The 25648-nt window shown below is 46.8% G+C and overlaps 1 protein-coding gene across 8 annotated transcripts in view; it reads right to left on the bottom strand.

Annotated features, from left to right (window-relative positions):
• TENM4 (teneurin transmembrane protein 4) overlaps window positions 1-25648 on the bottom strand; it is a 737502-nt gene that overhangs the window by 118142 nt on the left and 593712 nt on the right. For all 8 annotated transcript variants that reach the window (XM_053924565.2, XM_053924563.2, XM_053924561.2 and 5 more), the window contains 2 exons: window positions 20761-20961; window positions 2301-2486 (listed from right to left, as the gene is read on the bottom strand). In XM_053924565.2, coding sequence (XP_053780540.1) covers window positions 2301-2486; window positions 20761-20961 — 387 coding nt within the window. The remainder of the gene's footprint in view (window positions 1-2300; window positions 2487-20760; window positions 20962-25648) is intronic.

Consider the following 25648-nt stretch of genomic DNA (forward strand, 5'->3'; position numbering starts at 1 on the left):
TCTGAGCCACTATGACTAGTCCATTACTTCTTCAATGTCCTGTGACATTTTTCTGGTATTTATGACTGTCAGCCTCCCTCTTGAATCGTGCACATTCACCTTGATGTATTTCTTATCTGGAGGGGAAGACGCATCCGCCATCCCAGGAAGAATCTGCTCTTCCAGAGTGACAGCTGGGTGAGCAGGGGAGGGGGAGGGGATGGTTTGACTGCTTGGCATCAGAACAAAAGGGGTGTTCTTCAGGCTACGCTGCCGGGCACTCCTGGGATGCTGCACGTGGCAGGCCTGCCTGCAGCCCTGCCATGCAACCTCTGTGGCTGCCCTGAGGAAGAAGAGCCCTAAATCTCTCATGCTGTGGGACTCAAATGAGATGTTTTCATCTTACAAAAGTCTGACATCCGTAAACTTTGTGGAACTTGGTAAGGTGAGCTCAGGTCTCTGTAACAAGATAGAATAACAGAATGTACTCTCTCTGGGCACTGATTTTGGTTTTGCTGGGGATGGACCCCCTTGTGGGCTGGGGAGGCTGAAAGGTCAGTCTATCCTCAGTCATCCAGAAAAGAGAAAGCAGAGTTGAAAGAAGAAGGCCTGTCAGGTTCTTGGGCCACTTCCCTTAAGGGGTGTTCAGGACAATCATAAGGTAAGATGCCACTGACATAGAGAACTCTCCCAGAAGCCACACAGTAAGACACAAGGCACATTCAGCTATGGAAAAGGAGGGAGGGCTGCCACTGGCTTCAAGTGGCTTTTAAGAATGTGGGCCAGCACATTAGGCGTGGAGCTCTGAACGCACCCGAAACAGGAAGACACAGCCTCTGGGAAGGATATGAGCTGGATGCCTCTGTAGGAAGCCTGGGATTTATCCCACAAGGACTGCAAAGCAAGTAGCTGGGGAGCAACCCCTGCCCATGGCTCAGAAAACCGAGCCTCCAATTCCTGTTTTACTTCTTAAAAGTTAAGTGGCCTTCAGCCTTGGGTCCCTAAAAAGGAAAGAATATGTTTGCCTTCACAGGGTGATTGTTAGTAGTATATAATAGTGTAGTTAAAGCCTTGAGCACAGTCCTTGGCACATTGTAAATATTCAAAAATTAGAGGCCATTATTATCAATAGTAATAAGCACAAGGTATTCTACAGCCGATTATAAATAGGGTGATGTTGTGAGGGCAGGGATGGCGAATACAAATTTATTTCAGGCTATAAAACAAAAGGAATGAAGCCTGAAAAAAATCATATAAGAGGCAGCTCCATTTGCTCAAAATTCCTTTGTACCCCCCAAGGCTTTGGGGCTTGCCTCCCAGTTGCTGTAAGGCTCAAGAGGCGATTTTCAGAGCTGGAGGGGCATCCAGAATCCTGCCTTCTAAAGCCATGTGCTCACCATCTGATCACAGACCCTTCTTTTTAAAAAAATGGAAGGGGAAGAAGTTAAAACACACATACACAAACCAGTTGATTCAATAAAGAGCTTTTGGGGAGTGTTCATTCCAGATAATAAACCAAGCAAAATGTCTGGCTGTGTTTAAAATCAACAAAACCAGCAGGAAAGGCAGAAAGAAGGGAATGGAGTGATCAGCTTGTTTTGAAAGCTGCCAACAGTGCTGCTCTAGTGGGGTCGGTGGTGCCGCGGAGCCCCCAAGAGAGGAGAAAGGAGACAAACGCAGACAGGACGGAAGCTGAGGACAGGGAGGGAGGGGTCCTAGGCCTAATGGGATGCAGATGTGGCTTGTGGGAAGCTTTCCCCAGGATTTCAGCCCTCTTTGGGAGCTCAGACCTAGGAGGCCAGCGGGTATGGAGGACTCGGAGCGAAGCCCAACCCCTCCCAACCGGATTACACATTTGATAATAATGTCTATATTAATTGAGCACTCTACTATGTGCCAGCCTGTTCTAAGCTCTTTATATGCATTATTATCCCCATTTTATAGGTGAGGAAACTGAGGCTCGGAGAGGCATTGGGACTTGCCCACTGTTGCTAGGGGAGACTCCTCTGGCTCATTCTTGAATCCCAGCTCCTTAACACAGAGCTATACTGCATTTGGCCTGGGAAGACTAGATGGCAAGGCATGCTAACCAGCTCCCTGGGCTCTGGGAAATGTAGATTGGGGAGAAGAGGTTAAAAGTGCTCAGTTATGAGTTTAAGTCCAATTGATGTCTAGGAAATGCCAACCATAATGTCATCAGATGAAAGGACTTTTGGCCCAGTTCCCACATGCAGCAGGGGTCCAGCCCTGGCCCCGGAGTGCATGGCAGACAAAGGCACCATGCAGGCCAGAGAAGGTACCCCGGGCCTGGCCCACCATACCGATGGTGCAGTGCTCGCCGTTCCAGCCGGGGCTGCATTCACACTTGCCGTCGTGGCAGGTCCCATGCTCGGCACAGCGCGGGTGGCAGGCCCGCTGGTCACAGGCCGTCCCCATCCAGCCATCCTCGCAGCGGCAGGTGCCCCCCACGCACACGCCATGGCCACCGCAGTCGGCAGCACAGATCTCTGTGGGGAGGAGGTAGGGTGGGGTGGGGTGCGGTGGGGAAGAGGGCCAGGAGGGGTAGGAGAGGGAGGAGAGAAAACACAAGTACTCTGAGCAAGTTGTTGGGAACAAGGGTCACACTTGGCTACCTTCCTTGGCTCCTGTGAGCAGCCAGGATTCCAGGGGCTTGGGAAGCTAATCTCCGTGGACAATGACCCTTGGACAAGAACAATTCTCTGGGCGGAAGCCTTCCCTGAGCCCATTCTTCACCAAAATAAGACGGATTGAAGGGCTCTGCTCTGTTTGCTTTTCCCTATTGCCAGCCTGTCCCCTCTTCTGTGTTTGCCACTTGCAGAGGGTACTGTCCCGCTAAACACATGTGAGGAAAAGTCAAATTTAATTAAAAACCAGTTGTGTGTGAAAACAAAGTGAGGATGAGTCCCGATCGTGGAGAGAAGTGTTTGTGGGTCTGGCGGGGGCGTGTGAAGGGTTCTGGGCCTGTGTTTTGTCCCAGCCTTGTCTCTATTTGACGTGGGGTCAAAGACAGGCTGGCCCCTGCACTCCTCATGTACTCCGGGTCGTTGTTTTGTGCTTCTGCTGGGTTCGTGTTCTGTCCTGCTCTGTGCTTCATCACTGTAACTCCAAGCACCATCCACGGGGCCTTTCTGATCCCAAGCAGAGACGGTGGTGTAGGGGTTGGTGCACTCCACGGCCAGGGTGGAAGTGCCCAGCCTTTCCCAAACATGCACATGACCTGATTCAGAAGCCCCTTGGGCTTGGGGTCAATGCAGCTTCGCGATTATTCAGACAGAGGTTGTGCGGGCTCCAAACACAACTGCTTTTCAGGAAATGGGCTGAGCAACCACAGCCACCGACACTATCGGCCAGGGCTCTGATGGAGACCCTGCCTCAGTTCTGGGCCTTGCAGCCTAACCATCTTCCAGTGAAAATTCTAATACCTCTAATTTCTTTCCAACTAAAGTAATTGGCTCCTGTGTGAAATTACATTTGCCCATTACTATTCCCTTCTAAGCTACTAATAGTCTAGCTACTTTTGAAAAAGGAAAGCAAAATTAGATCTTAGGGGCTCAGACATTTGTTATGAATCTACAAGGCAATGGCTAAAATGTTCAAGAATTAAAAAAAAAAAAATCTATGGTGTGTTCCTATGCCAGACACTTCGCTGAGCACACTACCTGAGAGGGGGATGCTGCATGCAGTAACGCACTGGGCTTCTCAGCTACCCAGAGGGAGGGGAGGCCACTGTACGATGGGTTCACAGAGCCCTGACCTAGAGCCAGGGGCCTTCGACTTCTCTGGTGTGCTGGGGGTGGGCAGTAATGATGCAGCCTCATCACACCTGTGCTGGCCTTCGGGACGGCGATGAGCACTCAGTGAAATAGATGATCGAAGGGTGTGGCAAAGCTCACCCACTCAGGAAACGTTTCTTGAGACAATGAGTTCTGGACTAGGAGTCCAAAGACCAGGTTTGCAAGTTCTGTGCCTGCTCAGCCACTAGTCTGCTCTGTGACCTTGGGAAGGTCATTTCCCTTCTTTGGATATCAGCTTCCTCATCTAAGGCAGGAGGAACAGGATGGCATTGAAGGTCCTTTCTGGCTCTAAGCCTGTGGGGGTTTGATATGAGTACCTCCATGTCTACCCTCAGGCTCAGCTCCAGTGTCCCTCCTCCTCTGGAGTCTCCTGTGATTCGCCCTGTGGTTATTCTTTCTCTACTACATAGTACAGTGACTTGCTGTTTCTGTGTTCATCTCACTATCACAATAGAGACACCGGAGGCTGGATCAGATTCTTCTGATCCTCTTTATGCCTGACACCCAGCACAGAACTTGGCACACAACAGACCCTTAATTAAGGTTTGTTGGGTAATGGAAGAATCTGTGTGTGCCTGGGGCTATCGGTACCTGAGAATGCAAAACAGTTCACAGATCCCCTGTGCAGCCTGGCTGAAAATCAGTGCAGGACTATTTGCCTGTTTATCTTTAGTGAGCTGTGGTTATCCCAAGTGAGGGTGGGATGGGCTGTGGAGCAGTGTCTCTCCATTCAGCTGCCCTCCTGGAATACGGCTTTCCAAGTTTGCCCTTCGAACTTCTTTCCCACCTTTGCACATAGAACACAGTGACCATCTCCAGGCCTCAGGCCTCAGGCCTCCCCAAGTCCTGTTTCTGAAGTTTCCAAACCTTCTGCACAGCGCTGCACAGGGCAGTGACCCCCGGTGACTGTGGAGGCTGAGCCTGCACTCAGAGCTAGACCTTTCCTGGGGGACTGGGAGGGAAGATTAGCTTAGCTCTTATTTGGGTGTACTTAGCACTGTTTCCAGGTGGTAGTTTATGGTGGCACCAAAGTGTGAGCTATGCGAGGGACAGGCTGCTGGGGCCCAAGCCTTGTGATCCAGTCAGCAGGGCATGCAGAGTTCACAGGGGTAGAGAGCAGAGGAGCAGGTTCTCCCCACAGTTTGATTGTCTGACTTTAGGTCTTAGCCAACAGGTAGTTCAGCAGTCTGGAAGCAGTGGGGATGAAAGAGCATGACTTGAAATCAGATGTGCTCCAATTGCCAGCTCTGTCAGGTATTTGATTTCAGGCAACCTCTTCAATGGCCCTGAGCTTCATTTTCTTCCTCTGTAAAATGGGGATGATGATGGCACACACTTCAGAGGGTACTGAGTTCCTGATATGTAATAGGTATCAATAAATTCATACTGATTCATTTATTCTTCTAATAATATCCCATGCAAGCCCACTATGTGCCAGAGGCTGTGCCTGGGGCTAGGAATCTAGAGGTCAGTGAGATACGCTCCCCGCCCTCCAGGAGCTCACAGTCCAGACAAAGCACAAACTGACACTGGCGTTCCAGAGGCTGTCCAAATAATCCACAGCTGTCACTCTCTTCTGCACCTTTCTGCTTACGTGCAATAAATAAAACCCATGAATCTTAGGGCCAGATGGATTTGGGGTCTACCCTTGGCTTTGCCACTCATTGATTGGCTGGGTGACCTGCAAGTTATGAAATTCATTGAGCCCTGCTTTTCATTTCTGTAAAACGGGAATAATTCTTCCCACTTTACCAATCTCACAGGGCTGGTGTTAGATCAAATGAGGTAATGTGTGAGAAAGCTGTATTTGGCTTAATAGTTAACACTTATAATTCTCCATGTACCATCTTATTTAACTCATAGCAATCCTGTGAAAACACCTGGCTATTATCTCTGCTTCAGGTGAGGCTACTGAGACCCAGGCAGCATAAGGGAATTCCACAAGGTCATGTGGCCCTCTGGTGCTCCTTCCTCATTTTGACAATCCCCAGAGCAATGCTTCAAGGCAGACAATTTCCAGATAAGGGAATAGTCAGGCAAAGGGGCAGTCTTCCCTTTGAGGGAACTTTAGGAAGTTCCAGTTCTTTAAGCACACCCCACTCCCACCCCACTCATACCTTTTTTGGCCCTGTTGCTTGTCCTTTGTGATATCCAAGTCAAACCCTGGGTAGATGTGAAACGAAATGAGATCCTCTTTGCAGTTTCCCAGACACTCAGTCTCACTGTTCTCATCTGGAGTCCACTGAGCTGTCTGTCCAAATGCTCCATTTCCTGGCCAGTTAGTTTACACTAGACGCACTCTCCTGGCCTGGAGCTCCAGTTGCCTGGTGGCCGGGTGCCCCTCCATCAGCCCTTTACAAGCTGGGTGTGAGCTCTTACATTTTAATGGAAGGGGCCTGAACAGGGTGACCTTGATGTTTATGGGGTGCTGACTGATGGTCAGACAACCTGCCGGGGTCCAGGTTTTCCTCCATCTGAGTGGAAGAGGCTCACCAGCTCATCACAGAAGCTTGAGATGCTACTTTATCATTTGTCCTCAAGCTACAGGCACTATTGTTTACACACACGCATACACACACATATGTATACCTCAATATTTTTTGCTCCCAAGGAAAAGGAATTCCTTTATTTTTCCTTCTCCATTCTGCTTTGACATTAAAGCAGATAGAACTTCCCAGATTGGAGAATGAAAACAAAAAAATATGAGGCTAAAGAACGTGCTTTGACAGCTCATATGTCCTTTATGTAACGTAAGTGGTACTTTGTGAAATTTGGGTCGTGGCTCCTCTCTAGGTCTCATGTCTCCTTAAATGTAAACAGGGGATGACGCCAGCCGCTGTAGAGTTGTAGGAATTGCTATAATTTGTGTAATTTCATGAGCGCTCACTCCAGGGGGCACTGGGGATCCAGGGGGGACTCTGACAAACACGCTCTCTCCTGACCTCAGGGGTTTACATTCTGGCATGGCGGGGAGATAGAACTTCAACCAATTAAACGAGGTCACATGACCTCGTTTGTGCAGCTTCTAGCCTAGTGCTTGGCACATGGTCAGGATGTGATCAATTGTGCACACGCATTCTTATAAGAAAGGAAATGAGGCAGAGTGGCAAGTGAACCAGACTTGCACACTTGTTCACATGAAGTCAGATCAGATGAGAATTCTAGTTCGTGCAACATACCCAATACAAGTGAGCATTGGATAAATGCTAGTTGACATTCATGTGATTAACATCAGCGCTTTCTCACTAAATGCTGGAGGGTCAAGGCCTGGGAGGGCTCTTTCGAAGTACCACGGAGCACACAATCCATAGGGTACACTTTGGTTCAGATTCTAATGCTCTAATTTCCTTGGGTCCCTGTGGAGTCCTGAGATAATTACTGAACCTCTCTGAGCCATACTTCTTCACCCCCAAAATGGGGAGAGTAATAACGGTCCCCTACAGGGTGAGTGGGGATAATTGAAGGAAGTGTACGTGGAAAGTTCAATGTATGTTATGTACACGACTGAATGATGAGGACCTAAGGCATCCTGTATCAGCACAATTCCTAGTCACATAGCAGAGAAGCACCTTCCTGATGAGCAAAATATTTGCTTTTCTAGTATCGGCCTCAAACGTTGGATAGTAAGCCCTTTCTTTGGCCACCTACCATGGTACCATCAGCTAAGACCTTCAAAACCCAGTTAAAAGCTATTTACATTTGTAGCCTAGGTGTCCTCTTGAAAACAGGTGAAAACCCCCAACTGTTCTAAAATTCCAAGCCTATGAAGTTCCGGACTGTCCTGTGTACCATATTTTTTGGACTGCAAGAAGCACCCCACCCCTGCAAATTTGGGAGGAAAATGGGTGTGCATCTTATAGTCTGAATGTAGCTTACCTGGCTCACTGAGAGTAGGGGGTGGGGGTGGAGCAGGGTTTTTTTTTTTTTTTTTCTTCCTATTTTCCTTCTCTAAAACCTAGGTACATCTTATGGTCCGGTGTGTCTTATAGTCCGAAAAATATGGTAAGTCCTTGGAGACAAACAAAGTTAGGCCCAAGAACACCTTAACTCTCTCCCCCACTTTTAAAAATCCTCACCTAAGGAGATGTTTACTGATTTTAGAGAGAGGAGAAAGGAGGGATGGAGGGAGAGAGAGAAACATTGACATGAGAGAGAAAGAAATATCGACTGGTTGCCTCTTGCATTGCCTTGATGGGGCACTGAACCCGCAACCTAGGCATGTGCCATGACCAGGAATTGAATCCTCAACCTTTTGGTTCATAGGACGATGCTCCAACCAACTGAGTCACACCAGCCAGGGCTGAACACTTGAGTTCTTTCCTTAGACACTTCTCCTTCCCACCTGACCTCTACCCTGCCTCACCTGTGCACATGTCTGTCTTCTCTCTGGACTGAAAGCCCACCTGAGGGTAGGCTCTAACTTTTATTCGTCTTGGTTCCCTGGCAGCAGGCCCCAGTCCTGGCACACAGCATCAGCTTTCAACAAATATTTGCCGAAAGAACAGGCGAATTAAAAAACAAAAAAGCTTCATGGAAGAGGTGTTATGTCAGTTGGCTGAACTCTATCTCAGTGCCGTATTGTGCAAAATTTATTTGGTTAAATATATTCATGTAGGCTCAGTCTCCTTTGTACCTAAACTTGTTAGCAGCTCATCTTCTCCAATCCCCAACTGAGAATGCTGTAATTTTAAAGTGTTCAGTCCTTACTCTCTCACACACATCTTCTTCATGCCCACATCTGTGTCTCACCCGTTCTCTTTGTATAACACAGGTAGATACATGAGGAGAAGGTGAAAAGGGCGGGGAAAGATACAAGGTTTAGCTATTGGTTGATTGTGCCCCAGAGTGTACCCAAATGGGAAAATGCTGCCCCAGGCTCCTCTTGTTAAATGTTGATCTCGTAAGAGCCCGGATGAAGCCAGAGACCTATCATGGGGCTACGTTTTAATTTGTCCTGACTTAATTCACAATCCTGTTCTTTAAAACAGCTGGTAGGGGAAGCTGTGTCTTTCCCCTAAAGGGAGAGACATACATGTAATTTTCTCACAAAGTTTCTTCAACTTGGAAAGATGCTCAAAATTGACATGAGTTGGGGACGGAGGATTCTTGGTGGGGACCCCACCCAAGAATCTGTGTTCTTTCCTGCTGAGTCAGATATAGGTGAAGATATTTTTTTACATGCCAGGGGTGTGTAACTAGAGCCTTGGCCCCACGTGACCTCCTGGGAAGTCCTTTGATAAGTCTGCACTGAGCACTAAAAGGGATGATAGGGAAAATTGTTCCACTTTGCTTAGGACCTGTGGTTCGTAGAGTGACCGTAAGAAATTGCAATAGAGGGTTAAATAATTTAAAATGACTCCCACTAGGATTTTGTTTTATCATCAGCTCATCTGAGTTAGTGCACAGCTTGGGGACCTTCTCTGAAATCCTGGTACATTTTCAGTCCAAGCCTGATGCCACAGCACTTGAGGCAAAAATAAGGAGAAAATAAAGAACCATTGTTGGTGGCACACGAGTACTGCCTCATTCATCCTCATAGCAGTCCTGCAATGATATCTTCACCTTGGAATTGCAGGTGAGCAAACAGCGTGAAGAGATTAAGAGACTTGCTCAAAGATACTTAGCTAGAAAAAAAGGTGACTATGATTAACACAGCTATTTCGTCTGTAAAGTAGGGGACCAGGTTTAGGCAAAATCTCAGATGGTCTGACATATCTCCCTGACTGTGAGTCATGTATTAGGTCATCACGCCAGCTGAATGATAGGATCTCTGAAATCAGAGTCTGAGTCTCCTTCCTCACCCTGACCCCGTGTTGATCATACTAAGTACTTTTCCTTTTGGTTATTTGTCTATCTGTCTATATATCCTCTATCCATCCATCAGCCCATCCATCTGTCCATCCACCCAACCGTCCAATCATCTAACCAGATATCCAGTCACCAGGCCATCCATCCATCCATTCATCCAACTAACTGTGACTTGGGCAAGTTACTTCATCTTTCTGTGCCTCAGCTTTCTCGTCTGCAAAATGAGGCACAGACACTAACCTCTTAGGGTTGTGTGAGGCTTACATGAACAGCATGCCATGGGCTAGTATATGCATTCTTTCATAAACACTCACTACATAGCAACAATATCACATTTATGTGCTGGAAAGATCCAGGGGAAGGGAGGATTTGAAGATACTTGGGAGAGCACGGGGATGACGTGAACAACTGAAGTGCCTCTCAACAGCTGAAGAGGACTGGATACAGAACACAACGAGGGACAGGCTTGGTGGGCACCTTATCCTCTGGGGACAGGTGTGTAGGTAGAGACCCGAGTGAGGGATGTGTGAGGATAATGAAAAAGCACATAACTAATGCTTCAGTGTTCTCAGGGAGATAGAATTCTCTGCTGAGCAGGATGCTGATCAATACATGTGGAAGTCTGAGAGAGCCCCTTGGGAAAGAGAGCTATAACTCACAAAGTACAAGAAGAACTGCAGCTGGGAGGGCCCAGGAGTCACTAAAGATAATGAGCATGATGTGACTTGGCTCACGGCACTCAGAAGACCAACTTCAAGATCAGAGATGGTGAATGGTTGGGATATTGCTGGTTTTTTCAAGGTGGATGTGGAAGAAAGGCACAGAGACAGGGGAGCTGTGAGTGATGAAGAAAAAGAGCTGGAAACAGAAGACCATGGGGAGAGCAGAAAATGAAGGAGAAGGAGGGGAAGCCAAGACAGTGCTGACACTGGGCAGGAAGGGGCCTGGCTGTGGCCAGGGCTCCTTCTTGAGGCAGGTTTAGGGGTAAGATTGAAAAAGAGGAGCAGTTTCTATAGTCAGAGCATGAGAAGGCACCTCAGAGATGCTCTCACATTCTATAGACAGGAAAACAAGGGCCCTGAGAGAGGAATGCCTTGTCTTGTGCTGTACAGTGACACGCATGTCAGTACCCAAGTAAGAACTTGATGGATACCTCAGGCAAGAGTCATGTAAAGGCCCAGCCAGACAAATGGCTAAAAGGGAGGCCCAACCACACTCTTCGGTTTCTTCCCTGTGCCTCTGTACACGCTGTTTCCATGATCTGGGTTTTTCTTTACCCCAATCTTCACATGTTCAACTCTAAATGTGCTTTGAGTCCAATGCCACCTCCTCCTTGAAGCCCCCTTCCAGTTCTCCAGCTAAAAGACATTTCTCTTCCTGCATCCCAAGGCACTTTAGGGGCACTTTTCTTTATCAGGGTTATTAGCATTGTCTCCCAAACCCTGCCATCATCAGGTCAAACTCTGCATCCTACAGTGAGTCTTACACAGGAAATGGATCTTCTGACTGTGTTCATGTAGCGCCAGATTCCAGTGGTATGAGGCAGGGTGCCTGATGTAACTATTCAAGGTTCTGGAATTTTGCACAGAACAGAAGCTTGGGTTTAAGAAAGCTGGACATGAGAGCCTGCTCTGCTACTTACCAGCTATGGGCAAAAAATATTGCACACCTCTGACTCTTACTTTTGTCATTTATAAAATGGCAATAATGATACATAACTACCAGAATGTTAAAACTGATTTAAAAATATATGGGGTTGGTAAAAGTCGGTTTACAGTTGTGAGTACATGAAACACAGAGTTGATAAAAAGCTATTGTAATAATCATAACCTGCACGTCTCTCTCCATATGAACAACTGCACACCTACTTTTGCCCACCCCTATTTTGCATACCTACTATGTGTCAGATACCTCTAGACTGGGGATTCAGAAATTATATTTAATTATTCCTATCCTCAAGCAACTCTAGTCTGCCCACGCATAATGAGCACAAAGCTGGCCACCCTGTCCAGTATACAGTAAACCAATTACAAGTTAACTTTCTCTCCCACAGGCTAGATATCCCCATATTTTGAGCAAATTAGTTCGAATATAGTACCTACTCTCCCTCCCTCCCTCTCACTAAACTGGGCAGAGGGCTTTTCAGTCTCAGTGCGGGTTTCAGGAAGAAGCCAGAAGGGAAGGAAGGTGCAGGAAAGGAGCCGCCTCGCAGTAATTAGTCTCCTTTTGACATTGAGGTCAAACCCAAGCCACTTTCCCGTGCTTTTCAACTTCCGTCCCGAGCACGCGAGAGTCCAAGCTGCTCCAAGCCATGGTTCTGTCCCACAGATTGAGATGGCAGCTTGCTAATGAGCCTTGGAAACCACATGGCCTTTCACCTCACTCAAGGAGCCTGGGAAGCCTTCAAACCAAGCAGAAAAGTGGATTCCAGTATGCTGGTGCAGAGTGGTCTCCACACTTATTTCCCTCAGGACTAGGATTTCAAGCTTTCTGAAGCACCTATCACAAGGAGTAGTAGGCCACTGCTATTCATCTTAATTGGAGGGTATTGGGCTTCCTGATCAGAGGTGTTCCGACCTAGCTTGGAGGAGGCCTTCAGATAGGGCCTGACTTTTTGCTGAAGGATAACAAGCTAGGAAAGGACTCATGTACAGAGGAGCCAAGAACGTGACTGGGATGTGTATTTTCAGCCAGGGCCGGCCCACGTACACAAATCACACTGAAAGGACCCAAAATGGGTGAACTGAAAACACAGCCGATATTCAATGTCCTTCCCAAAGGCTTCCAACCCTTGTGAAAGGCCCACTCTGCACCCAGTCATGTGCTTATCTAACTCTCTCCTGGACACCTCCACCTAGATGTCCCCCAGGTACCACAAACTGCATGCCAATATTAGTTTCCTGTTGGAAGGGGTACAGGAAATGTCCAGATTTGAAAAACCAAATCTGATTGCTTTGCATCTTAATACTTTTCAGCGGCTCCCACTGACAGATAAAACCTAAACTCTTTTAAGACCAATCATGTTCTGATGCCTGCCAACTTCCCTCACCTCTTCCCCTCTCACCACTGCCCCAAATACCCTAAGCAAAGCCAGTGCAAACTACTGGTCTTTCCTAGAAAATGCCATGATCTGTCCCATCTTTGTTGCAAATCTTTGACTTCCACAATGGGCTGCTGCAGCATGCTTGTCTCTTCCTTCTGCCTTTGCCAATTCAAATTCAACCTCCAAGACCCACCTTAAATCCCACTTCCTCCAGGAAGGCATCCTGATCACCCCAAAAAGCAACTCCTCTTTGCCTTGAATGCTGGTGGTATTGCCCATTACAGTGTTGGTCATGATTCAGTTTCACGTGGTTCCTGGAAGTGGTACCAAATGAAGTGGTACTTTATAAACCTGTTACCTGAGTCATTGGCAGTATCCACATAAACCTGGGTAACAGCTAATGGCAGAGTTATGCAGGGGATAAACGTGGGCTCTGAAGCCAGGGAAACTGGATTGGAATCCCTGTTTTCCAAGAGTGCCTTTGGGCAAGTCACCCAAACTCTCTGAACCCCGGTTTCCTGGGAATAACACCATCTGCAAAGTCAGAGGCTTATGTATTTGTTGTTTGAATCAATCGTGAAGCACATACGTGAAGGAGCTCTGTAAAACTTCCATTCAAAGAACAGTTATTATTTGAAAATTACAAGTTATCTTACCAGCAGTTTGATTCAGGCAGACAACCAGAGATTTTGTGTAAGATACCAGCTTGGGCATCCAAACAGAAACCTGATTCAGAAACCCAATTTCAGGAGGGCTTATATTTGCATACTAAAGAGCTCCAGTTCTGATAGAAAATGTTCCAGGGCTGTCGGGGGAAATTCTACTAAATTACCAAGCTGTCAGCTCCTGGTTTATCAACCTTTAACTCTGGCAGTATTTAGCAGTATGCCTGTCTGGGCCCAATTTCCCAGTATTTGATTAAATGTTAGGAACTGACCATCTCATTGTGTTTAAACCTCCCCTCTACTTTCCAGACAACGGGTGGGCTCTTCTCTGCCTCCTTCCCACACCTCATCTTCTTTCTCTGCCTTGGCGTCAACCTCTCAGATATTTATTATTCTGAACTTTGATTTTAGGCTGGCCTTTGCTGTTGGAAGGGGTACAGGAAATGTTAAGTCTCAGTGGATATTACTCCTTGGGTGAAATTCTAACCTCGAGTTTTCCCTCCCGTAACATACCTATACAGAAATAGCCCAGTGTGATCATTTCCTTTTGATGTTTAATTGGATGTCGGTGCTGTGCTTTCTGGGCTGAGAAGCTAATGCTGCTCAGAGAAGGAACAATTCCAGCTACACACAAATGAGACTTGTAACAGGGGAGAATGCTCGATGCTGAATCTAATTTTCTCTTCCATCCATGAACATAAGACAATTTCTCTGGCATTAAAGCTTCTCACTCAGTCTTTCTGTCATTAATAAGAACTAAATTCTGTTCCCTCAAATTTAAATGTAATTATATTTTGCCTTGTAAATAAAATTGAATTACCATTTTCAAAATTTAGCACTAATGCAACTGCTATGTTTAGAGCTTTAATTTTTTTTAACCCTGTTGCTACTTTCAGCTTATTTTTTTTAAGATATTGAGCTTATTTTGTGGTCAACTGTGACTTAATTTGATTAGAGCTTTTCTACTCTGTATCCATCCAGTCATTATTGTCATTAATTATGCTTGAGTTGCTTTTCTTTTTGGTAGGGGAAGAGAGTAATAGAGAAGAAATTGAAAGTTCAGAGGATCTGAGCTTGAATTCTAGAAGGACCCCCTAGGTGAAGGTAGAACCTAGGCCAAGTTGAGCTGAGAGACGTCAAGAAAAGGCCCTGACGTGGAGTCTGAAAGGGAAATCTACAACGTGCGTCAAAACACTTCTTTAATCCAAGATTTCCAGTGAGGCATCCAGTGGACTCCATGATTTGGACTCTGCCTACCTTTCTGACCTAACTTCCTACACCCACCTGTGGCTGCTATTCCCCAGTCAGTCTGAGGTGGGGCTTTACACACAGATGGTGCTCTGCACAGTTTTCTGTGCTACTGCACATTCCATTCCCTCTGCCTGGACTCCTCCCCTCCTGTGTCACCAGGGATGCCCCTTCAGTCCTCTCTCAAGGTCTGGCTCACCAGTCTTGTCCCTGGGGAGGACTCTCCCAGCTTCCTCTCCCATTCCTCTTTTGGCCAGGCTCACTGCTCCTGGCTTTGTGCTTGCAAACCCAACTGTACACATAGCAGTCAGAGCTCTTATTGTGTCTTATGATTAGGTGTCGCTTCCTTCACGGACAGTGGCTCTCTGATTCTCAGTGCCTAGATCAGTGCCCACACACAGGGAAGCCAGAAAAGTTCATGAGTAAAAGAAGTAGACAATGCATGTGTTGGGTGGGTGCAGGGGTGCAGGTGTACAGTGTGGACCTGGGCTGGGTGCTCTCTCTGCAGAGGCTGTGTTCTGCTCTTGAATGGCTCTCAGGAAGCTCATTATCCTGGAAGGAGGCTGATGCTCATGCTCTGTGGCCCTCGGTCTGTTGCTTGGGGATAAGTGTGCCAGCAAATTGATGACTCTTCATCTAGACTTGGTAACCAGTAGTGGTGGTAGACAATCTCAGAAGCCAAGCTTCTGAGAGAGTAAGCAAGTTGTTCAAGGTCACATAGACCCAAATCCAGGTCTGGTTCTCAATCTTTACTATAAAAACTGCCTTCAAGCTTAACATTTATTAGAGTCTAAGTACTGTTGGGCTAATTTAGATTTAACCATGCATTCTAAAAATATATACTAATACTTTATTTACTGAATGCTTACTGAATGCCAGCCACCATGCTGGGCATTTTTTTTCATACATATTAAAACTAATTCGAAAAACAACAATGCAAGGCAGGTATCATTAGCTATATTCTCTGGACAAGATGAGTCTTAAAGATAAAGGCTGGCTTGGTCCCACTCCAAATCCCATGTATTTGTACTGCCCGCACGTGCTACCTCCAGGCCTGTACCGCCGAGTCTCTAAAACATGTCCACCTGTTATTTCATGAAACTCAGTTGCAATGAAATGATAAGATTCATAACCCATCAGCATGAGCATTTTATAGGCACAATCTCTGCCATGTACTGCTTCTGCGAGCCAGCGACCAATAGGAATAAGATGTTGTGAGAGGTCCCTCCCCAATAAAAGTCATTTACAGAAGACTGCAGAGATCTCACAGGGCAGTGGAAATGATGATGAATTTATGAGGCTGAGGACAGTGGCCACTGGGCTGGGGTGGAGGAGAAGGAAGACCCGAGGGAGAGACAACGGCGGGTGAATGATGGGTCCAAGCGGTCACATTTGAAATGCATCCTGGAAAATGCCACCGAGCCTGAAATCTCCTTTAGAAGTCATTAGGATCTGACAAGGCCCTAAGCCTGACAAAAAGGGTAGGCTTTTCCCATTTTAAAGACCATCTCAAAGACGGCCTTCCCCTTTCTGAAGGAGCTCCAAGCCTGAGATGAAAAGCCAACACAAGCACTTGGGGAAGGGATGGAGGGAGTCCTTCTCCTGGGCCATGCGGCTACGTGTGCCGCTTTACATAAACACTGAGGAGGAATCCAGCCCAGAAGGATGAAAGAGGTACAATGAGGCCAGCTCTTGGTGGGCACCGTGCATGAAACTAACAGGAGTTAGTTTAGGAAAATGACGGAGAAGGAGCCTGGGGCTTTGGGCTCAGCCCTGCAGAGTGGGTTGGGCGGCAGGAGTCCCGCGAGAAGAGGTAAGACTGTCTATCTGCTAGTGTGCTGGGATCGTCCTGGGCAGAGCCTGTAGCTAGAGCCCCTCCCTCCCCTTTGACCTTCAGTGGATATGCCATTCATTCAGTGATCACGAAGGACCTAATGTGCGTCAGGCCCTGTGCTAGTAATACCCATAGACCCTGACCTATTGGAGTTCAGACTTTGGCAAGAGACCAGCTCTGTTACAATACATTGCTTGATTTACCACAGAGCTGAGGAGGGTGCTTAGGGCCAGACCCCCCCCCCCCCCCCACACACACACACTTGCTGACAGGGGACACTAGCAAGGAATTTAACTTCTTTGAGCTTCAATTTCCTTAGGTGGGAAATGGAACTAGTAGTACTTCCTTCACAGGGTTCTTATGAACCTTAACTGAGATGATGCCTGTAAAGCACTGAGTTGAGTACCTGGTATATGATAAGCACTAAGAAACCGATGGCTCTTTAGTTAAAGCTCCATCCTGTGGCTTGTCAGGGAGAAAGACAAGATTACTGACAAGGAAACCCCTTTGGATGGGAAGTGGGCTTGAGGCAAGAGCTCAGGACTTGGCAACAACGGGCCTGGACTTAATTCAAACTCTGCCACTGATGAGCTGAATTACTTTTAAATCACTTCCCCTCTCCAAATCTTTCCCATCTGTAAAACAACAGCAATAGCATCACCTCTACCACCACCACCTTCGTCATCATCGCTACCACCACCCTCGAAAGACTGAGGAAGTGAATGCCCACTGGGCCCGGAGTTGAGGATAGAGGTGTGTTGGGGCTATGGGATGGGACATACAGCCTGTGCTCTTCCAGGACACAGGAACCTGTTCAAGTAGCTATCTTGTGTGGTTTGTCAGGAAGGAAGATCACATTAATGAAGCTACATTTAAGGAGCGATTTCTGACATGAGACTAGAAGCCAAGTTGCTGGGAACCCAGGGGTCTGAGTAAACAGTGCATAAAACCTGACTTCACTGTTTCCACAACCCTAACCAAAGTGCTAGGGAACTTGTCAGCTCGCATTTCATTACAGGCTGGTTGTTGAGTACAGGGCATGCTGATTTAAGCTGCTTTCATTAAAACACTCTTCTCCATGCCAAACAGCAAGAAGCCCATCTCAGGGAAGAGCTAGTCTTCCTTCCTAGGTGGGCCAGACAGTGGGGGCCCATTTCTGCCAAGCCCACATCCTGCAGTCAGTGCTGATGGTGAAAGAATTACTCTGGATGTGTTTGCCGGCCTGCAGCTCCTGACGGGGAGGCCCTGCCCCAGCCCTGCAGGCCAGGAGCAGATAACACAAACAACGCGACTAAAGCTACCGCTTGCTGGTGTCTGAGTTGTGCCAGACATGGGACTAACCACTTCACCTACATTTTCTCACCGAATTCTCATAAAAGTCCCGCAGTAGTTTTACCTAGAAGGAAACTGGGTCAGGAAGCTCAAGCAACTTGCTGAAGCCATTCCAATAGTGGGGAGCAGGTCTCCTGAAACAAAGTCCAGTGTCTGTTCGGATGCCCTGAGTCCCTGAACATGGAGCCCCTTGGCGATAGTCCCTAAGACTCAATAATGAGTTTCCCTTCCACTCGGTAAGAGCGCCCTTGGAAGGGGGGGCAGAGAAAGCCACGCAGTGCTCGCTTTGGGCAGGCGCTCTTCTACGTGCAGACACACACTATATAATTTAATGATCACATAACCCTCTGAGTAGGCACCGTTATTAACTCTACTATTCGGATAAGGAAACTGAAGCCAAGAAAAGTCAAGTACTTTGCCAAGGTCACACGGCACGTGGCGGGACCAGGACTGGGCCCAGGCGGGCCCTGCCCACCCAGTCAGGGATGTGGAGAGACAGCCACCATCCGAGTGTTTCCACTCACCTCCAGAATGGTTCAGGAAGGGCGGTGACAGCTGAGGAGAAGCAGTGGCCTGTAGGGCAGCAGCACAGGGCCCTTGTGAAGCAACCAGGCTGGGGCCCCGGCTGGACTTAGCTCCTGGTACGTCTGGGCGTGTACCAGGGCCACTTACTCAGGCAGGGTGCTGCAACTCCCTGAGCCTCAATGTCAATGGGGATAATGACGTGCCTGGCGTGCTGCCTCACGGGGCTGCTGCTGCTGCTGCTGTTGTGTGTGTGAAGTGTCTTTCCATGCTGTGAGGCAACACAAACTGTTATGACTATTTCAAGGGGAGAGAGTCATTCTGAAGCCATCTTTTAAGTTCCTGGCCTTGTGGCAATCATGTTTTAGTCAATTATAGGTGAGAGATTTAAAGCTACAATCGACAGTTCTGAAAGGGCATATCTTACCGTGCCTTTATCAAATGTCTTCGTAATATCAAGGGCTCTCACCAATGGATATTTTAATCATAACCATAACAATAGCTAACATTTACTGAGTCCATATCATGGGCTAAGTAGCATGCTAAGTGCTTTTTCACATTATATTTTAAATAATTCTTCAAAAATGACTCCAGAAGGTAAGTACTATTATTATCTCCACTTTACAGCTTAGAGAGGTGAAGTAACTTGCCCAAAGTTATAACCAGTGAGTAGTAGGACCAGTGTTTGAACCCAGGTCTGTTGGACTCAGGGACCATTCTCAACACATGAAGCTCCTTTGCCTTTGCACACAAAGCCACACGCATGCTTGAGACCAGTTAGGGGGAGTGGTGTGCACACAGGTGAGAAAGATGAACTCTCACAATTTTATTCAAAGTCCCTTCTGATGGTTTTGTCATCTCCTTTTGCAGGGCCAACTAAAGGATGCTTAGTGATCTCACTCAAAATTGTACCTGCCTCCGTGGGAGGCTGTGGAGACTCATTGGGGATTAACAATGTACGGACAGTTATATACCTATCATAAATTAGCTTTGTGGCCACAGAATGAACAATACAACCCAGCCTAGCTTTAATAGAACCATTTATTATATTGTTATAAACAGAGCTACATAAAAAGGACTATTCCTACGACGCTGTGCATCTGTGTTTGCAATCATGTCTTTACACAAGCTTTGCAAACTCGGATAAAAGTCCAATTTAGACTGCATGTTGAACATCAATTCTCCCGTCAGCAGGGAAAGGCAAGTCAAAATATTCCTAAGGAACAAATACTGCATGGATCTCGTTTTTGCCAAAGGTCTCAACCATCCTTCCTGACCACCACCAGAACTGTCAATACACAACATAATGAGCTAATTAGCTTCGCTTTGTTTAAACAGCATGATGGGGCAGGGAAAGTGACTTGGGGTGAAAAAAAACTATACAAAACACACACACAGCCAGAGATGCTATTACTTTTTAGTTGTGTGACATGGGCAAGACGACTCAAAATTTTCTGGGTCTAAGCTTCTCCATCCATAGATCTCCTTTGTTTGCTTGCTGACTCCTCTCCCCACTTCTTAGCATTTGAGCTCAGAAAGGTGGGAATTTTCTTACCTCTTCATCCCTTCTGATTAGAAGAGTGCCTAGTGCACAGTAGGTGCTCAGTTAAGTGCTCACTGAGTAAAGCATTGTGTAAATTGATAAAAAAGGGACGATGATGCCATTCTCACAGGGGTTGTGTGTGTGTGCGTGTGGATTTAAATAGTGGACACTGTTTAAATGAGATATTAGAAGTGAACATACCACTACATACGCATACTGTGCTAGGTGATTCACATGTTTTCACTTAATCCTCACCTTGAGAGACTCTATAAATCACAAAGTGCTCACAAACAGAGGCTGCCAGTATACTTATCCTTTCAATTTTGTATAAGCCCTGCGGTGAAGCAGATATTATAATCAAGGTGACATTAAATTATGTTTCATTCGTTCATTCATTCATTCATTCATTCATCAATGCTTACTGAGCAGCTGCTGTGGGCCAGGCCTAGTCTAAGTCCTGAGAATGGACAGGTAAGTAAGACATGTTTAATATCCTCATGGAACTTACTATGATTGCACAGAGGATCTGGCCAGAAAAATGGTGGGGGTCAGATGACAGAGAAGCCAAGTACTACACAGAGTTTGGACTTCGTTATGAGGAATGGGTAGAACCAAAGCTCCACCCTGGCAGGTCCCACTAGGCACACTGTTTCCCTGTGACCCTGCCCTGAGAGAGTGATGTAAGAGATGAGATTTCAGTGAAACATCTGTAGGTATGATTAACATGGTTGGGGGCAATGTTTTGACTCCTGAGGCCACCACTGTGAAAGGAATGGTGTGAAGGCACGGTTTTGAATCCTCTGCCCGTCCTGGAGTAGAGATTGAAGACTGAAGCATTCAGAGCCATGGGGCACACAGCGTTACGGCTCTGAGAACAGGGTCAGGCATCAATTGGGACTGACTGGTGAACACACTACAGTGGAAACCTCCTCCCTCCATCCACACTGTGCCCATCATTTCCCCACATTTACCGATAGAACAGTCGTGTCCAGTCCAGTTTGGGTCACAGCTACAGAGCCCGGTGTCTGGGAGGAAGGTTCCGTGTCCCGAGCACTGGTCCAGGCACGTGGCCCTGGGTGTCTCGCAGTTGGTGCCTCCCCATCCCACGGAGCAGTGGCACTCGCCTCTCACGCAGACGCCCCGGCCAGAGCACGTGGGGTCCATGCAGTCCACTGTGACACGAAGGAAAGAGGACACAGGTAAGTGACCAGCCACGGTGCGGCTTCTTTAAGCAAAGTACCATACCCTGTAGGAGAGTGAAGGGGCTTCACACTCTGGTAGGACACACATTTCCTGTGGTGAGGCCACTCGATATGGTGAAGAGCAGTAACACTAGCAAAGGGTACGGGTTCCTGACTCTACCTGTGATTGATGTTTACCTCTCTGTCTTGGTTCCCTTACCTGTGAAATGTGGATACAAATTCCTACCTCTTGGTTTGAGGGGAGGACAGAGTAAGACTTACATATCAAGTGTTCACACAGCACACGGTGCCTACTGGGTCTGTAGTAATTGCCATAATCGAGGCCAAGACTCTGTTTTCTGCCTTTCTGCATGTCTGCCTCCTAGAACAGTGCCCAGCACAGAGGAGGCACTCAAAGTATCACTGCAGAACACACTACGACTGTCTACCGCTTCACAGTGCAGTTTTATTTACGTGCATGTGGCACTAGAGTAGATTTCTTAATTTAAATGAGAATTTGTTTTGCATTTAAGTTTCATAATATCTTTATCATCTTGGGATTGACATAAACTTTCAAACCTCACTTTCCAGACAAGCATTTGTCTTAAAATGTTTCCAGGCAAGCGTTTCAATGACTACTCAGAATCGTACGTGGAGGCTTTGCATAGCTTGTTCTCATGTGCTGGGGGAACTCTATGGCGATAGCTCAGACGAGCCACCCTCGCAGGCCTCCTGGGGCCCAAGGTCAACATGGTCTCATGAGATCACCGAGGGAGAGGGAAAGGAGAAGAATACTGTAGGTTACCAACTCTTTGCTGGTACTGTAGGAAGTACTTTACTAACCTCATCAGCTTCCGTTTTCTCAACAACACAGTGAGGTAAGATGAGGAAACTGAGGCTCAGGGAGCTAAATAACTTATGCCAGATCATACAGCTAAACCCTGCCAGAGGAGACTCTGAAGTCAGGTCTGCCTGATTCTGAATCTAATGATAGTTCTGTTACTGGGGCTGATTTTCCGTAATCAATGCTTTAGTTACAGGGTTGTACAAAATTAGCAGAGACTTCTGACCTTCCATAAAGCACTACATGGAAAAAAAGTGGAAGAAGAGGATTGAGGCTAATTTATCACGTGGCTTCATTTCCCACGGGAAGTGTAAAAGGCAGCAGAGAGAAGACAGAATTGGCAAAGGGGGTTGGTCCGTGTCTCCACTCAACCAAAAGGTGGTATCAGTCCTGCATTTCAGGTGGCAGGGGAGTCTATTCATCTTGCAGTTTAAGGGGAGAGCGGTGTCCTGGCAGGGACCCCACTGTGTCACTGTTGGGAAAACAGTGCTGATGGGGCTGCCACAGTGCAGTCAGGTAGCTCCTGTAGGAGCTCATGAGGAAGCCCTGTGCTGCAAAAAGAGATTTTAGCGTTTGAACTCTGAGATCCTGAGTTCAAGGGTCACAGGACAAAATGAACTGGTTCTATGACCACGGGCAAGTCACACATCTGCTCTGAGCTTCCATCTACAAAGCAGGTACGGTAGATTACCTGTCTCTCAGGTTGCTCTGACGACCAAATGACATTGAGGGTTTGAAAGAGCTGTATAAACTGTAAATTGTTGGAAATAGTTGTTTTTCTGTCTTATCAGGACATTCAGCAGCACGACTTAAGCAACCTGTGGTCAGAGCTCATTTATAACTCAGACATGCTTGTACTTTATTTATCAATTAAACTTTATAACCCAGTATATTTGACTTTTGCACAAAAGACTGGGAAACCCAGCCTGCTTATATTAGGTCTCAGACGCAAATGAGCAGACTTTATAAACAGCAACATTCTGGGAACAGGCTGTTTATTTTGAGGGCCAGCTTATTAAGAAAGCTCTTTTACTATTTAGGCTTTTAAAGGAGTTCAACTTAATGACCTAAATGATAAATAAGAAGACCAGAGGCGGGGAGCAACCACTTGCTAAAAACATAGTAACGATGACACAGCAGCAACAATAACGATCAATTTAAACTTAGTCCCTCTCCTGTGCCATATTTTGCTACTAAACCATATATATATCATCTCACTTACCCCTATCAACTATTTGATGTAGATTCCATTACTGTGCTCATTTTCCAGATGAGGAAACTGAAGCCCAGAGAGGTTAAATATGTTGCCCAAGATCACACAGTGGTAATTCAGATTTGTACTAGCCACTCTTGGCTAGTACAGGTTTCTTGTGATTTCCTTTATAATTTTATTGGTTTAGAAATATATGTATTTACCAATATAGACATAAGCACATAAAATGGTTAAAACACAGGAAAACAAGGAAAGAAATAGGGCAAACTGGAGAATTAATAAAGCCAAATGAAGGCAGAGTCTCTTGCAGTCTCAGGACACCGTTTAATAATGGTTCAAGCATGGCCTGTGGGAGTGCCTGGTAATTAAAAAAAATAAAAATAATAATAGTGATAAATTTTCATGACTTGCCTCAGATCTCAGAATCTCAGAAGGGTTATTCCAGACCATTAGGCTACTATCATAATTCCCTAGATCCAGAGAGTTTTCCAATTTTAAAGGAAATGAGTCAGCAATTTCTATCCCAAGACCCATAAAGGTATTTCCGGCTCCATGAATACCTGACCCCGGCTTTGGGTTGAAGCTGTCTCTGAGGTGCCCTTGAGGTTGACTCTATAAATCTGCACTGTTAGCGAGTGAGCCGAGAGGATGCCAAGTTTAGCACAAGGCCCTTGGCGTCACACTCCTGCTCTCCCTCAGACACAGTAAGTCTGCTAGGGACCCAGGAACCAGCGAAGCGAATCCCACGCTCTCAGAAGATGGTTCAGGCAAGGAAAGATCAGAGGGAACTGAGAAGAGGCTACCTCCAGGCAATTCATCATCAATTAATCATCACTTCTGAAGGTCAAAGTGAGTGAGGCACTCCAGAGGAGTTACACAGAGGACTGCAGCTCTAGGGAGGGTGGCTCCAGGAAGCTTAAGCTGAACTGGCTGAGGTTCCTGCTGGGAGAACATTGTCCCTGTGCATCTTGAACGAGGGGCCATTATCTATGCCACAGTGACGCTCTAACACAGAGATCCCGCATCGACTATGGACCTGCCCTCCCTTCCTGGGGCCTCTGGGACGACAGGAACCCTAGGATGGATGACAGAGCTCTCTTTCCATCACACTGGATGGTTTCCCACACGGTAACTATCTTGCAGGGAACTGTGCGTAACGTGGGAGGAATGGGCTGCACTTCGTGTAGACAGTCTTAGTTTCTCCTTAGAAGAAGTGCCAAGCAGTTGTATTTTTCCCTCTGAAGAGCTTGCCGTTCAAGCCCAGCTTTCTGGAGGAAGCTGAGTCTGTTGATGAAACGACGAGGCCTGCATGGTCAGGCTGTAAACACAGCTCTTGCCCCAGATGCCCATACAGGCTGGTAGACACTCTTCAGGACCAAACACAGTCTCACTTTTCACTGCAAAAGGACTAAGTTGTTCTCTTCTGCCCCTCCCCCAACTCCCTCCAAGTGTTCTGTTGGCGTGGTTCAGGCTTTAAAAAAATATATAGGGCAATAAACTTCAGAAGAAGGAAACGGGAGAGAGCAGGGAAAGTAAGCTTGTTAGCTGATGTTTTATAAACACAGTGAAACCCCTCAGAAGAGAGTTGAGGGAGGAGGGGAGACAGGACGGGGAAGCAAAGGCCCCAAGAAACCCCCATTATAAACAGAAGGACTATACAATGACGCTTCACCAGAGAAATAGAAATAATAAAGGGAATCAGTACCAGATGGCCTCCCTCGGAAGAGAAAGCAGGAGTAAAAACATTTCTTTTCAAATAGATAATGTAAATCAAAGAGCTAAACAACTTCTTTTTTCTCTTTGTAAGTACCCTTGTGCTCTGGGGCACTGTCCAGGGCCAGCGGAGCCGGAGAACTCCCCCTCCTTGGCCCACACAGCGTGGTGGGGTTGGGGGGCGGGCAGCCCCACAGTTCCAAGAGGAATCTCCTCTTTGTTTTTCTTTCCTTCTCAGGGTCTTCACCTCAAGTGACTAAACTGAAAAGGGAAAGCAGATGAAGGTCACCATTGTCAGGATGAGAAAGCCAAGTCCCTTTGTGCGAGGGGCTGGCCTGCCTCCTCTCTCCGACAGCCCAAAGTAATCCGCATCCACGTTAACAGGTCTGAATCAGGACCTCTAGTCGCACTTGGGGTTTACAGTGTGTCTCTTAGGGGTGATGCTTTTCACACACTAATTCCTTCCTGTTCCCCACTCTTTTAAAACGGGACTGTTATAATCTCTCTCTTAAGAGAAAATGACGGCTTGGGAGGGGACTATCTGTTAAATCCTGAATGACTTTAGAAGACTAGTTCTCCTTGGAGCCTCTTCCACCCAATGGAGAAGGTGCTAAGGGCCCTAGGGGAGCTGAAGACTATTAGCGTCATCCCTCAGTTTCAAAGGTGAAGTCCATCCATTTCAAAAGTCCTTGGATGAAATGAGTGGAGTAAAACAGGAAATGTGCTTCAGTTGCCACCAGAATAATACTAATAATATAAGAGGTAACATTTATAGAGCATTTACTATGTGTCAGAAACTGAGCTAGGTGCTTTACATGGGTCATTTAATTCACTCCTCTCAACAGCCCTCTGAGGAAGGCATTCCCATTTTATAGATGAGGGAACTGAGGCTAGTTAATGGCACAGCC

Source organism: Desmodus rotundus, chromosome 5 (genome assembly GCF_022682495.2).
Source record: "Desmodus rotundus isolate HL8 chromosome 5, HLdesRot8A.1, whole genome shotgun sequence".
Taxonomy (NCBI): Eukaryota; Metazoa; Chordata; class Mammalia; order Chiroptera; family Phyllostomidae; genus Desmodus; species Desmodus rotundus.